At 34.7% G+C, this 16,072-nt stretch overlaps 2 protein-coding genes across 3 annotated transcripts; one reads left to right on the forward strand and one right to left on the reverse strand.

Moving 5' to 3' along the window:
- Window positions 1-469: 469 nt before the first annotated feature.
- On the reverse strand, window positions 470-7,848 carry LOC124448473 (NAD-dependent protein deacetylase sirtuin-7-like). Its single transcript, XM_046999488.1, has 10 exons — window positions 7,594-7,848; window positions 7,422-7,526; window positions 7,084-7,106; window positions 6,914-6,961; window positions 6,106-6,181; window positions 5,472-5,570; window positions 4,706-4,942; window positions 3,885-3,965; window positions 3,653-3,759; window positions 470-949 (listed from the first exon to the last, which is right to left on the reverse strand). Exons 1-10 carry the CDS (start codon window positions 7,822-7,824, stop codon window positions 679-681), a joined length of 1,278 nt encoding a protein of 425 aa, XP_046855444.1. The 5' UTR covers window positions 7,825-7,848; the 3' UTR covers window positions 470-678.
- A 653-nt stretch (window positions 7,849-8,501) lies between these two features.
- LOC124448472 (NADPH:adrenodoxin oxidoreductase, mitochondrial-like) lies at window positions 8,502-14,878 on the forward strand. Of its 2 annotated transcripts, XM_046999486.1 has the most exons (15): window positions 8,502-8,775; window positions 9,214-9,309; window positions 9,754-9,876; window positions 10,118-10,162; window positions 10,237-10,305; window positions 10,827-10,928; window positions 11,347-11,436; window positions 11,887-11,989; window positions 12,080-12,131; window positions 12,240-12,375; window positions 12,666-12,728; window positions 13,029-13,143; window positions 13,340-13,447; window positions 14,036-14,104; window positions 14,191-14,878. In XM_046999486.1, exons 1-15 carry the CDS (start codon window positions 8,584-8,586, stop codon window positions 14,343-14,345), a joined length of 1,518 nt encoding a protein of 505 aa, XP_046855442.1. In that variant the 5' UTR covers window positions 8,502-8,583; the 3' UTR covers window positions 14,346-14,878. The 2 variants fall into 2 exon arrangements, with proteins under 2 accessions (XP_046855442.1, XP_046855443.1); XM_046999487.1 differs by lacking the exon at window positions 12,666-12,728.
- The last annotated feature ends 1,194 nt before the right edge of the window (window positions 14,879-16,072 follow it).

Genomic DNA, 16,072 nt, shown 5'->3' on the forward strand with positions numbered 1-16,072 from the left:
CTACGCACAAGAAAAACTTGTGGCATGCAAGAGCTTTCAACTCGTGTAATATCTGAATTACTTTATCATCAGTCAAAAAAATTCAAAATACCATCGCGACTCCTGTGTCCTCTGTCCAATGCGCTTCTATTGTTCAGTGGTTTGATCCAGTGTTAGTCAAAAGAAATTCTAATCGCTAATTTCAAATTCAAAGTACTTTAAGATGAAAATTACGGGAAATGATTTTCTAAAGAATAACATCTTACCAATAGAGTTGTCTATAAGGTGTTTGCATGTATATAAATCCACGAACGAGGAGCAGTAAATTATTTTCACGTACTCTAGATCCACCAATGACAATGATGACATTCATTTTCCTGGTAAAAAAGGGCGCTAACTGCTAATTCTAATTGGTGGTAATCATACATTTCATACTTCTTGTCATATATGTCAGCGGTAATATATCAAAAAACTACTGTAACAAAATCTCTTGACGTTCAAAAACCGAAATTTTTATTGATGACATTTAAATGCATGATAAAAACTGTCCTAGTCATACGTATGTAATTTACGCAAACAATTCAAACGTTCCTTTCAAGAAAGGCAGATCAAAATTATGTACAAGTTTAAAAGCAAGCATTAAAAAATCGCTGATACAGCTTGACCATATTTTACTCCAATGACACGCCCCCCCAAATCTCATTTCAATTTTCTCCGCTTTTTCGTTTTCTTTAACTTTGCACAACCCTTTCCGTACCATCCTGCTCCCAAAAGTCCATTGTCAACCCACCCTTCCATCTCATCGACGTCGCCCTCGGTGTTGTTTTCCAAACAAAGTTTTTCTTTTTCTTCCTTCGACTCAATTTGTTTGACAAGCAGAGCTGCTTCAAGCTCAAGATTTTTGGTGCTTTTTGTGTGTATTTCGTGTTTTCGCAATGGAGTAGACAAGTGAAACACTGGATCCTTTTGCCTGAACAAAAAAGGAAAAATCTTATAATCTAAGCTGTTATGACTCTAACGTTATCAAGCTAAGGCACATTCGCAATAAACGTTGGCTAGGCATAGCTACGTAGGACAAGTAGAACAGAGGTCTCGACCAAGGCAAAAGACTGTGGTACATCCCCAGTCAGTGGCATACATACCACACAAGTTCGTTCTTGCTGCATATGTAAATATGGCGGTCTAAGAGCAACATAATATTCATATTTCATAGATATTTCATAAATACACTGGTCAATAATCGCGCGGGAGTAGCGGCTGAACTAAATTACCATGCCTGGTACTTATAAAGAAGTCAACCCTCAGCTACTGTCAGCCTAGTAGGAACAAATACGATCATAAAGACCAATCCACCTTTCTGACGGTAAACACACGTGTCAAAAATACGAGATCAAATTACAAAATTCGGACAATCAAATGGTCGGACACAGTGTTGATGAGATTAATATGCATTTGTCAAAACAAGCTAAAGAAGACAAAGAGCATGCCAAAAATATATGACTGAAAACTTGCTCTGCGCATCTACACGCACCAATTTTAGAGCTCTTTCACAAATTAATTGATAATTAATCCGAGCATGCGCAGTCGACTTGACCAGCTGCTTAGGTTCATGGTCATGACAACAATCAACTGCATCTAATAGCACTGATTTTGAAGTAAATAGCATGCTTTTAACAATATAATGGAGAAACCATCTGCGCATGCCCACTTGACTAATTGTTCATAGTCATGGCAACGACTTACTAGATGTATTTGCACTACATTTGTGGCAATTAGCTCGGTTGGTCGCAAATTATCAAAGAAATCATCTGGGCATGCGTGTAAACGATGTCAATCACACCACAACTTTCGTACGCCTTTGAATTTATGTGTATGCAGTGGCTTAGGGGCCCAGACCTTGGTCGCGACCGTACTCTCCCTGCGTACTCCGAGCAAAGCCTATCGCAGGTGATCTCGGGGTCTGATGGGCGGAAGCTTGCTACGTATTGGCATCCCCAAGTAGGATAGCGTGGAGGGGCCGAAATCTTCCACCGAAACGTTAACATGCGGCGTTCTAGTGCCTTACGCTTTAGAGGGTATCGGGAAGCATAAACCGAAAACGTGGTTTTTTGCTTTCGAATCTTTTTGTTTACAAGATTTCTTCTCATAAAATAAACCAAGTAATGTTTCAATTAACTTCTTTTAATTTAAGACAACCTTAAACATGTTTAATACAATTTTTATTGGTTTACATCTATTTTGTTTAACTCTCTCATTTACTGTTTCTTATGTATCACGAGCAAACGAGAAAACCATCCATGGGCATCATGGCAAACAAGAATTATCTGGTTCCCTTTATTGACATGCAAAGCTCTAGTGCTCAACTATCTCGGGGTATCGGAGGCATGTACCGAAATTGGGATTTTTTGTTTTCAAAATTTGTCGTTTTTCTTTACAAAAATTCTTTTCATAAATGAGAGTAGAACATTCAAGGATGTTTCAAAGGTTCAAACAACTTCTGCTTTTTGACTTATAATTTAAACCAAGTCTAAGCATGTTTAAACGTTTTTTACTGGTTCCCTTTTACAATGTAACTTTCTCATAACTCTCTTGTGATGAACGAGAACCTCCTTAAACAATGCAACTCTCTCAACATGAACAAAAGTGCCCATGGGCTTCATGGAAAAAAGGGATTATATACTTTTTTAATAATAGTTTTTACAAAGATAACACTTAACAAGCAAAGCCATTTGTATCGTCTAAATTGAACCCTTATGTCATAAAATTTTAATTCATTTTGGATAGTATAATTTTTTTTTAGCTTACAATATTTTCATGATTCAATCTAACTTCACTTCTCATTCAATCTAACTTCACTAATTCAAGAAACTTCACTTCTCGAGTAATTTTGAGATTAAACAATACACTTTTCGGATTCAAAGGACTTTTTTTGATCGCATGGAGAAAGCCGTCCAATTTATTACGTAGATGCATTTAAGTAGTATGCATTTCGTTACATGAAACCACCTAACCAAAGAATATCTCGTTCACATTTTAGCTACATTGAGTGAAGAAAACTGCAAGTCACAGAATTCTTTTAACTGCTATTTTTAAAATATTTATGATTCCATGTGTATCATGAAATTCTAGAAGAGATTCGTTATTGCCTTTGAATTAACACATATTTATAATAAAGCAATGTTTTATGTTATCATTTAGCGTCATCGTAATTTTATACATTTAAATTTATATTCCATTTTTATTCCATTTTTACGTATATAACTTGTAAATGAATATGAAAAGCCAGTTTTAGGGAGATTTCATCCATCAACAAAAATAATAGTGATTAGTGATTATAAGGCAGCAAAACCAACATGTAATTAAAATAACAGAAAAAAAATTGGTATGGCTTGCTTTTTTGCGCTTTATGCAGCTGGAATCCGTCCTGAATATTCCGTCATGCGGTAAAAGCCCGTAAAAATCCTTGCAAAAAAGCCGTTAGCGCAACAACATGCCAGTATTCATGCTTTTCTTCGATTGTTATGCTTTTTTCTCACCCAAAATGGTTAATACATTACTGTTATGCCTTCTGCCTATATAAAAAATCGTTCTGAATAACTAGAATCAGATTCACAAATGCCCCAAACCGTCGGAAAGGTGCATTGTTAAAAACTGAAAAGTTCAAACATTTTACCTTTTATATTCAGGTATTGACAAGCCAAGACGATCCATGACAATTTGCATTATTTCATCACATCGACCATGAATTTTTAAGGTTGCCGATGTATCTTTAGGTGTCCACTAAAACATGAAAAATGTTTAAGGGACCCTTTGAAGGGATAACTTGATATAAAATTGTATGCAAATAAAAACAACACACAGACAACACGCTCTTTTAAAGTATAATCGAGGATTAAATCGCGTACTTGTAAATTTACAATGTATAACTGAGGTCTTCTTGCTTTCGTACGAGTCATCCCCCACAATGAGCTGTATCTTTTTAACACCTATAAAAAATTTAGCCACAGTAAGAAATGTCCGTATACATATGTTTCATTCCGTTACACCGTTCTACATTTAAATCATGAATAGTAGAAAGTACAAAAGATCAAATGATGAACACTTTTGATGTCTGATTTAATGACACTTCAAACTATATGTTTGCAAAAGATCTTGGAAGCTTTTTGGAACGTACACCCTTGTTTGTTTTTTCGGGAGCTATTTCGGTTCTTTTCGTCAGATAAAGATTATATTTGGTAACATTCTGTATACAGGGAGAGGAAAAGAGGGTTCGGGGGATGCACTAAGAAATCACGACTAGTAACTCTTTGGTCTTAAAAACTTGAAACTAAAAGTACACAAACGTAAACTGGAAGTACACAAAAGTACATTAAAAGTACACTAACTAAAGTACACTATAAGTACACTAAAAGTACACTACAGTAAACTGAAAGTACACAAAATTACACTAAAAGTACACTGCAGAACATTGAAAGTAAACTAAAAGTACACTACAGTACATTACAAGTACCGTTTAAAATGAAACAATGCAAATAGTGTATGTTCAGGTTGCCAGCAATGTGGATTTCTACTCTTCCATTAAGTTCTAAACAATTATGAGCCAAACTGAAATATACCGAACGAACTGCTGACGAAGATATATTTTGATAGCTAAGTTATAATCTTAAACCATTTTTTGTATCCTTGTGTCAAGTGGGAAAATTATCAGTACTTAAGCATCACTTACTTTAAGACTAGAACCCAAGCAAAGAATACAGTCTGTTGCTTTACCCGCATCAATAGCACCCTGCCAATTTAAAGGCCATTCAAGGCATCCTTTCTCCCCAAAATGAACTATAGTGTCACGAAGTTTCGCCCCGCAGACATGACAGTTCCTTCCCGTGTTATGTCGACGTAATGCTGTCCTCTCTGTTACGTCAAATGTACGAATGTAAGTACGCTCCGGATCACATTCAGTACATACCTTAAGTAAAGAAAGAATGGCGTTTATTTGATAAACATTCTACATTGTTTATATCACGTGGTCATATAGGATTTAAACGTTGTTCTAAAATATTATTTATACATAAGAAACTATGGCACACTTCTGTCCCTACCGATATGTCTGTGATAGCCTGCAAAGGTCCAAAAGTTGGACAATATTTAGGGGAAACATGCTATTGTCAATTATGGTGATACCTTACCCTGGGTGAAGTATGACCATGTTAGTGTAGCTATAGTAATTTAATGTGTAGCACTAACGAATCAATGGTAATACTATACTTTATATGAAGTATGACTATGTTTGGGTAGCCATAACAAATCAATGGTGCTTTATATGAAGAATGAGCATACTTGTGTTGTCTTAAGAAATCAATGGTAATCATGTACTTAATATATGAAGTATGACCATGTTTGTGTAGCCATAACAAGTCAATGGTAATCCCACGATTTATATGAAGTATTAGCATGCATACTTGTTTTGTTATGTCAAATCAACAACAATCCCTTACTTCCATATACATGTTTCCGTGTACTTCTGATAAAGCCTCAACAGGCAATCCACTGCGTAAATGAAGGCCATCACAGTTCTGAGACACAACATGTTTCACCTGAGAAAAATTTACTTCAGCATTTGTTTCAAGTACTATATGGTGCTTAGTACAGAAGCTCAAGCATCTACAGTAGCTATATACTGATTACTGAACTACAGATGAGCCAATTAGCTGTCATTAAGGCTGACTATTTGACCATTTTTGAAATAATCCATAATGAGCAGATTATATTGTTGCTAATAGGAAAATTTTAAAATTGGAAAAAAAACATTTCTAACACTTTTACACATGAGTACAAAAATACTCAGTCTAGGAATGTAGACCTTACCCCAAAACACAAATCATTTGTCTCATACCTATGACTATCTTTAACAAAGTCATTAAAACTCGGATGTATTCATGCATGTATTGAAACATACTTGTTGGCTCATCACTATTACATGTATGACATTACAGAAGTTGATAGATGTGATTGGTGAAATAAGCCTTATTTACTTAATACAAGATGTCAGGTCAAACTCTATAGAAAACCCAAGACATCATTCATTGATAAATTTAAGTTTTTAAAAACATTAAAAACATATTTTCTTACATGTCCCTCTTCATACAACTTCAACAAACTCATATGTGTCAATGTTGGTTCTGCATCAGAAAGGTTTGCACAGCTTCTGAAAAAAAAATTTGTGAAATACTACACAAGTTCAAAAAAATGTTTGGTCTTAAAACGATATATTAAATGGTTACAAGTAAAATTGGGCTTAGGTATTTTGTTCTGTGATTCATGGTTTGATTAGGATTTGTTGAGAGATTGCACCAAATTACATACACATAAATGGTGTGAATATTTGCAGTTGTACACCGTCCTGTTTAGTAGTGTCTTGAGACTATTATTGTTGGTGTTGACTGATGTTTCTACAACCTGAAGGTAGTCATCTTCAGAGTAAAGAGAGTGAAGAAGCTTGTACTTGTAGTTCTTGCTTGACTCTGAAGATTACTATACTGCTAAGGTCGTGGAAACATTTTTCAACACCAAGAACAACAGTCCTTCTCAGGACTCCACTAACCTGGACGGTCTACATTTACAAAAAGGCACATATGTAAGAATACTCCAAGGCTACAATCATTAAACAGCCCTTCAATTCATGGATAAGTTGCACCGAAGAACGTTAAAAGATTTTGAGAAAACAAATTCTCGCGTTTGACGTTTTAAGCTCTCGAAATGTTACCATGCACCGCACGACTATAGTTTGGTAATTTAGGGAAAGAGGTAAAATTGTGGTCGGTTAAAATTAACGGCGAGGTAAAAAATTGGCCGGTTAACAAGCATTTTTGAGCGGTTTTTGTCCTTTGACTGGCCGTTATTTTGAGCCCTGATTTACGTATTTTAGCTATAAACTTACTGGATTGATTCCCCTTTAGATAATTTAGTCCAAATGCCATTAGGTCCTCTGCAAAGGTTAAAAAAATAACAACAATTTGACCCTTACGCAGTTGAAATGTACACTACATAATAACGAGTATTTGATGTCATTGAAAATCTTCGAATACAACACAATTCTTTGAAGTTTACCTGTAATCTGGTATGGACGCAGCCTAAGTGAGAAACGCAAAGAAATCATTTACCGATTGCACAAAGAAATATTTTTATAAATATGACATGCACAGTAAGAATCAAAGAGATTGCGTCGCTATAACTGGTCTGCCAACTGGTGCCTTAAATTGCTCTTGACATGACCTTTAAAAAATAGCTTGACGTAATTGACCAGAAACTTGAACAAAGTGCTAAAATAGCAATAACATATAGCTTAATATTCATAAAAAATATATATATCAATAGTGCTATACTTCAATAGCATACAATTGTTCATTATCGATGTTGTAAACTTGAGTTTTCTAACTGCAACTTACCGTGCTTACACCAGCCCCCGTATAAACAACTAGGAACTTGGCGTTTTTGATGGCAACTGCCAACTTTGCTGCCTTATCTAATATTTCGCTGGGTGAATCACATATCTAGGAAAATCAAGAAACACTTTACAAGAGGTATTCCTTCGTATATTACAAATGAAACAGTTCATACTTCGGCCATCCTAGCTTTCACATTATCCCGGCGCAAGGCTCTCTTCTTCACTTCGACAACCATTTCTGGCGATTCACCCAATGCGTTTAACTCTTCCTGACTGTAGTCTTCAGGACGTTTCTGTAAGATTGTCTTGATTTGTTTGAAACGTGCCTGAAGCTCGTCGTTGATGAGAGAACGGCCACGTTTGACGGAGCACTTCCTCGCCAAACGTTCACGGCCGCTCGCCATCTTAATTTTTAATTTGTCAAAGTTAAATAATAACAGTGATTAGATTAGATCAGACTCATAATTTGTTGATCGGACTTTAGTTTTGGATTAACTGGTTATATAGGCAATCCACCTAAGGGGCAATGTCATCAATGTCTGGTTTGCTTTGGTTTTATAATGGCTATGGTATAAAAACAATATTTAGCCGCTCAAAAACGATAAAATTTAACGAGATCTCTTTGAATATGAAAGAGTAACTCAATGACTAAGACACAACACTAAGAAGATACGATAATATTTCTTTTGAAATTAACTAATACGTATACTTCAAAGGCTTAGACTGACTTCTGAAATGTAGAGTAAGTCTCTAAGCCACACAAAAATGTAAATTAGGCTATAAAATAATATAGAAAATAATGTATTAGATGTCTGGATTGGTTTAATAAAATGCAGAAACAACTTATGCAAAATGATATCGAACCAAAAATAAACAATGCTTTATTTGGATGTAAATCATTTTCAATGAATCATTTTTCGTTTTTCTCATTTTACACTTTCCAACAGATCAATTTTTGTTGAAATCCACTTAGACCTATCTGGATTTTAGTTTAGTCCGCTTGCCTACCTTGGATTAGTGTTGTATTTGGATTAATGGATTTACAAAATGAAAGCACAATTGCACAATGATGCAATCTTAAGTGGGAGAGAAAGCATAATTATAATATTAAAATATTATTTTGAAACAAGTATTTATGAATGCTCGAGTTTATATGAGCGTTCATGATATTTATGAACTATTTAAATGCGCACAATTATATTTTCAAGAGACTTGCATTCATAGATGTTCCTAATGCAGGCAATTTTGTACGTCGATGTTGGAAAAACCTTTCTACGCTAAGAAATGGGGAAACTGCAGTTTGCATCGTTGGAAGTGGTCCTGCAGGTTTCTATACTGCACAGTATTTATTGAAGGTCTGGTTTGAACCATTATAATTTTAATTCTTGTGGACTTCCATTATCCACCAAAGATTTTGGTGATACTGGGGTGACAGTAGAACCCAAGAGCGAATAAGTCAGCTCTAACTTTACATATATATATTGCATGATACTGCCATGGTGAATCTGATCATTGCCTTGATACGGAAGAAAAGATTCCTAACAGATAAAAAATCTGGCTTTAAGGAGGGGATGCTATGCCAAAATCTTCAATTTTTTAGTTTTTAACGATACCACAGCTGAATCTCTATCAAAGCTACACCATTTCTTCTTTTATGATGCAATAATGTTGCTTTTCCTTTGAAAAACGAGGAGTAGAATTACTTTCTTTAATAAATATATAAAAATTTACAATTTACAATACTGAGGTGAATATTCAATCTTTAATAACTCCTAATACTTTTTTTCTTTAAGTTTCACCAAAGTATACATGTTGATATTTATGAGAAGCTCCCTGTACCATTTGGGTTGGTAAGATATGGTGTGGCCCCTGATCATCCAGAGACAAAGGTTAATAAACACTCTTTTTGTGTTTGTAGTCTTTCCAAGTATTTAGGTGCTGCTTTTCACTGCTCACAAATAGTATTTAAAACTCTTAGTATTTAAATTAAATGTAGTGGTTAGTGGTTATTGAATTTTTCAGGTTCATGAGACAATTGCTTAAATTGTCCAACAAAGTGCGAAGATCATATCTACATTTAATTTCAAACACCCACTGCATGAAACATTCTTTCATATGACTCTTAGTATTTATTGGAGTAATTCATTGCATTGATGAAGGTTTATAAAACGTATTGATGATTTATTTGTGTAAAATGATTAGTTTGGAAGTGTGTATGTATATAACATTTCACAATCATGATTTTTAAAGTGAAGGAATTATACGTACCTTTGAATTTCTTTGAACTTGCAGTGTATTTAAATACACAAACTTTATTTTATTTTCTTTGTTAGAATTGTATAAACCAGTTTACTGCAACAGTTAAAAACGAACGATGTCAGTTCTTTGGCAATGTCAATATTGGCAAGGATATATTGTTAAAGGAACTCAAATCCTGTTATGATGCAGTGATTTTGGTAATTAATGTTGTTGTGCCATGTTGTAACCCATGTTGTACTATGTTGTACCAAGTTTTACAATGTTGTACCATGTACATGTACTATCATGTTGTACCATGTTGTATTTATGTTGTGCATATGTTTTAGCATGCACTTGCACTAAAGATACCATCTTAGTTACTAAATCCTTCCAATTCACTTTCACCATCTCAAGTCTATTTCAATGTTTATCTTTCTCTTATTTTTTACTCTACTCCAGTGTTATGGTGCTCAAAATGACCGAAAGCTAGAAATACCGGGAGAGGTTTGAAAATTCCAATTCTTAGTGTTTTCCTCATCATTGTCATTGTGTTTAAATTATTGCATCTCCCCTGCCAGGATACTCATGGTGTTTATTCTGCCAGAAGTTTTGTGGAATGGTACAATGGTTTACCAGCAAGTAGGGAAGTAAGTGTTGAAATTTTTGCTGCAGAGATTCACAAAACTCTGCTGTTTTTCGTTTAACAAATTTATTGTCATTGGCAAGGAGATAATGTAAATACTTGGCAACTGCAGTTCATTGATGTTTTTGAATAGAACCATAATTTCTGAACGATATGAATGAGCTCTTCATAGATTCGGAAGATTGCATTTTGTTAATGTCCAAATATGTTTGCTCTTAAAAAGATCGTCGTTTTCATTAAATGTTTTTTGAATTTGCTGCTACTCAGAAATTATGGTATCATTATCTACGACCTAGCACAAACGTATGAAGGAAAGGTTTCTTTACCGGACTTCCGCCGAATCTATGAAAAGCTCATTTGATATCCTTTCTTCCAAAAATGAATCTTATTTCATAGCACTAATTATTTTGCACTGAAGATGGCATTTTGTTAACGTCGAAACATGTTTGCTTTTAAAAAAATCGTCACTTTTATTAAATGTTTCTTGAATAGCGTAGTTCAGTTAGCATTCGTGTTCATTTTCAGTTGATGCCAGATTTGAGTTCAGAAACAGCTGTTATCCTTGGTCAAGGAAATGTTGCACTAGATGTTTCAAGAATATTACTCAAACCTGTCAGTATGCTCGAGGTAAGGAAAGATAAACGTCACGAGGGGTTTAATTGCATGTTTAGGTAGGTAAAGATAATTGTGAACAACAAATATGATTTGGAGGAATCATCCAACGCAGTGTTACATACTCTGGGCTAACCCAGGGCGAAAGAGTAAAAGCACTTTGTAAAGCTCCACTGAATCTTTTGATTTTAATTTAGTGGATGAAGATAATGTAAGTTAGTGCAGTCTTTAGAAGAACTGTTGTTGTTCATATTTGACTGACATTTTGACATTCTAAGGACATAAGCGATTGTTGTCTTCAGAGTTATGTGACCACCGCATGTGTATCAAGAACCCAACTTTTGTTGAGTTGATGTGGTCACGTACAGTATAATACTCACAAGAAGTTATTTTTTTTCATTTTCAGTAACACACATATTTCCTTTATGTTTAGCAAACCGACATAAGTGAGTACGCTTTGAAAGCTTTACGTGAAAGCAAAGTGAGAAAGGTTTATGTTGTTGGTCGTAGAGGTCCACGTCAGGTTTGTTTCCTTGTTTCTCAGCTTAGAGTGTGCTAAGGTTTGCATAATTGGTTTTCAGTTAAGAAATAAAAGATGTTTTTCGTGTTTGCAAAGATTTATGCAAACCGAAGAGACCTTTGGGAGAACGCGAGAGCAGATCAGTGCAAGCCCGAGACCGAAGCTCGAGTTTCATTGATTGATCGATTTGATTGGTTGAGCTCAGATCGTTTTGCACAGGCTAATGCAAACCTAGCTATAGACCAATCAGTGCACGCGTTTTGTTGTGTTTATTTTATAATAATTCTTATTACAAAGTTTCCAAAATGTTTTTATTTGTCATAAGTCGTAATGAATGTTCAGATTAAATCTAGCTATAGAAGCTCAGTCACTAAGCTTGTTGGAGAATGTACGTATAAAGGGTACCATTATTTAGTTTTTGTTTTACAAAGCAATGATTGTCTTTGTTTCCAGACTTCATTTACGATCAAAGAGCTTCGCGAGATGTTAAAACTCCCAGGGTGTCGGTCAGTTTTCGAAAGAGAAGATTTTCTACCTTTGAACGAGCGATTGTCAGGTGATATTTTATGACAAGAGGCCAAGTTTCTTTATAGCATTCCTCTGCTTAATCTTTTTTATCTGCTCAACTTTTATTTTTTGTTGCTAGAAGTCCCTAGGCAAAAGCGTCGATTGCTTGAGCTACTTTGTAAAACTGCTTTGTAAGTTTTTATGTATTGCATTTTGTTCGTTCAAGATTTCTCAAATGCAATGGAAAATAATAAAGCCTTGTTCTTCTTTAACACGTGTCTCATTACGTTTTCTTTCAGAAACCCTCCCGAACACGAAACGTGCTCTTTCACGAAAGAATTTAAACTGAAGTTCTGTCGTAGTCCTGTCGAAATACTCCGCTCTGAAATGGGAAATGTCTCGGGCATAAAGTTTGAAGTCAACAATCTGATCGAGGTTGGAAGTTTCGTTGCATGTTTGTAGATGAAGGTGGTCCTGGTTTGACTATGAACATCAGTGAACAAACCAGCAACAGTTCTCAAGACTTTACTAACCTGAACGATCTACATCTACAAACTTGTAACTTCCGTTTTTTACTCAGTCAGAATGTTTATTTTGTAATTTTTAGCTTTTACAAACTACTTTAAGGTTGTATAAATAAATTTTTCGTTCCGTTTGTAAAGCCAGTTTGATCACCCCCTTTGTTTTAGCGTTTGTTTGTGACCTCATTCGATTTTGTTCATTAGGATCCCCATGGTTCTGTGAGAGCTGAAGGCAGTGGCAAAATTGAAATATTAAATTGTGGTCTTGTAAGCATTTAGGAAGTGTTTTATTATAACTACATATAATGAGAGGGCTTGTTTTTACAATAATTTAGAAGAGGGGGGTTATCTAATACAAAAATTAATATTCTACTAAACAAAGTAATTACAGTCTTGTTGCTTGGTTTGTAACTGGCTCTGAAAAGCGTCTTTTGGGAGAGTTCAATAAGTATTGCATTGTATTGAAATTTTATTCCCAATGTTATGAACTTGTGCTGAAGTAACCTCATACAATCAATATCTACAAACATGCAAGGTCATTTTGGCAGAGATCTTTGATTTTTCTAGATATTCCGAAGTATCGGCTATCGTAGTACAACTATAGATGACGATCTACCTTTTGATAATGAACGTGGTGTTATCTCATGTGAAACTAACAACGGCCACGTTACTGGAATGCCAGGTATATATCTAAGATCATTGTGCTTGGGGTGGGGGTGGGAATGGGCCCATTTTCTTTTGTTCGTAACGTCGTCCAAAGCGACTTTTAGCTACCATTTTGCCGTCTAACACTTCATGAAAATTACTTAAAAAGGGCGTGGTATAGTCCTGGCACGGCACGACGTCTTTTTTCCTAAATTTCTCTATTTTTATATTAGGTATTTATTGTTGTGGTTGGGCGCGGACTGGGCCGAGTGGTGTCATCTTGGCAACCTTAAACGAAGGAAGGGAAACTGCGAAAATTGTAGTCGACGACATCAATAAAGGTAATTTTATTATGAATAAACTGAGAAATTTATGCTTTTATGAATTTGCTGTTTCCAAAGGTTCACAATGTTTGTCGATCATATCAAACTCCGTATTAATGTAAGTCCATGTGTTTGTTCATACCATCTCTTACTTCTGAAAACTATAAATTTTGACATACGTACATCCCACGTAGAAAGTTTTGGCATATGATCATACGAAAACTGGAACCCTTATATGTGATTGACTTGTCCAAATAACCGTTTCCAGCCGACAATTTGAAGAATTATATGATAAAACACACTCCAAAAAAGATCATCTTGTAAACTCAATATTTCAGTTGTAATTGCAATAAGCAAGATTTAAAACAATAGTTCGACTTGATTTTAAAGTCATTATCAAACCAAGTGGTTTGGCCAAAGTTTTATTTCTTGTCTCTTGCTAAAACATACAACTCGAATTTCGTGTTTACTTTTCTGTTTTTGAATTGTGCTTTATCTAATATTTCTATGCGCATGCTCGTTATAGTTACTCTACGCTCATATGTTTTAAGAACTAAAATAGTACTTGGCCTGAATATGCGTCTTATATTTATTCAAAACTTCTAGGAAATGTGCCAGACATCAGGACAGAGAACAAAGGCTTTTTAGCCATCTCAGCAATTCTGGAATCTCGAGGTTAGTCGCTAAATCGTTAAATTATTTCATAAAATAAATTTGCTTTTCTCTCTTGGACAATGAGTAATGCTGCCCTCTCGTTTCAGGAATAAAACCTGTATTTTTTGAGCAGTGGGAACGTATCGACGCCTGCGAACAACTGTTGGGCAGCGGCAGAGGCAAACCAAGAGAAAAAATCACAGATACCGAATACCTTTTGGAATTAGCTCATGGTGTTAAAGAATGCACAAATGATAAATGAAAATGTCGATTATTTCATTTTTATTTGTGATAAATACACAGAGTTAATCAAAAAAATTTAGACACTTCGAAAAACTTCTATTAAACGTTCTCTGGTACAGCTGATAATAATTTTTTTAAAAATGCAAGATCTTTAACCAGTGAATGAACCTTTATTAATAGTCCTTCAAAATAGGCCTTACGCAACAAACGTACTCATAAACAAAGTAATCCAGTTTAATCACCCAGAGTCAAAATATGGACTGTGCGATCTCTAAAACTTGGATTTTTGTGTTTGTACCTTTTAAAACCAAGTTTTATTACATCATTTTGATAATAATTACAAGCATTTCGGAAATATGCATGAAATAGCTACAATATGAAGTGAGCAAGCTAATTCCAAAAGGTACAAATATTGTAATAAAACGTGATGTGAAATGCACAAAACGCGAAATAATACAAGTTTTAAAGATCTCGTGAAGGCCAGTTTTTGCCTCAAATTGCTTGAAATTGTTTTATAATTGATAAAAATGTAATAAATTATCCGTGCTGAAACTGCTCTAGTTTTTGTTTATTTATTGTTGTTTGCTCATAGTTTTTCTCATGAGTTTTTACAATGTTTGTATAACGGTCTATACGATATGTTTTCTAAAGTTGCCTTGCATGGGTACTATTAAACCAGTAGTTATTGTGCAAAAGTATTCCAAAATAGATGGCAGAAGTCTGTTTTGGAACACATTGACTTTATGCAGAACTTCTTTTCTGAATTAGAGAGCGAGGGAACTCTCTAATTAAGTAAGAATTTTGCAAACACTCATTCATGTCCATATTTTTGTTTTGGTGTGTTAAAATTTGATTTTGCTCTAGATATTTATAAACTTTTGACATATTGAAAATCTCTAATAGATCATCTGCAAACACCGATCGAAGAATTGAAGTCAAAGATTTTGTCTTTCCAAAAAATTGCTTTTTTAAATGACACTACTTAGTCTAAAAACGATTTAAAAATAACTGGTTATTCTTACCGTAAGGAACGTTCACCATATGAATGGCTACGTTGTGTCCATGGTAGGCTACATGGCTCTAAAAGAGACACAAGCAACAAATTTTTAGATTTGATGAACAAAAACACACTTACACTCCTGACTTCTTCTTCTTTATCTTCTTGTCCTCCGCATCTGAAAAATAGTAAGCAACAAGTTAGAGATATGATAAAACAAACAAACTAGCAAATTAAAAACAAACACATACCGCAGTTTTAATTTGCCACCGTTGCCATGTCGGAACATCTGTAAGAATAACAATTAAAACTACAATCGTGACAAACTCTTGAGGTTCACATGTATTTTGTAACACCAGTGTTTGCAGAAGATCTTTTAAAATTCCTGTAGAGACTCGCACTTTACAATGATTATCAGAAGAGAGCTGTAAACTGCGAACGGAAGGCTTACTTCGATGTTTACATGAAATTGCTGTCGGATATTTCAAATAACTTTATCAGAAAATGTTTGTGTTCACTATTTCATTGTCATAACATCCCTCAATGTTATAATAATGCTAGTTATAGGTAAATAAAACGAGTAAATATTTAACGTCGATAGCTTGCCTGATAATCACTTCAAGTTCACGGAGACCAAATGTCATTTAAAGATTTTGCAATACTCTGCCAGCGTATTGCAATTTCTTTTTGCAACATTTAGAAATCACTTGTAAATTAAATTTCGTTTTAATTTCACATGCAAGGACCAA

Source organism: Xenia sp. Carnegie-2017, unplaced genomic scaffold (assembly GCF_021976095.1).
Source record: "Xenia sp. Carnegie-2017 unplaced genomic scaffold, XeniaSp_v1 HiC_scaffold_23, whole genome shotgun sequence".
Classification (NCBI taxonomy): Eukaryota; Metazoa; Cnidaria; class Anthozoa; order Malacalcyonacea; family Xeniidae; genus Xenia; species Xenia sp. Carnegie-2017.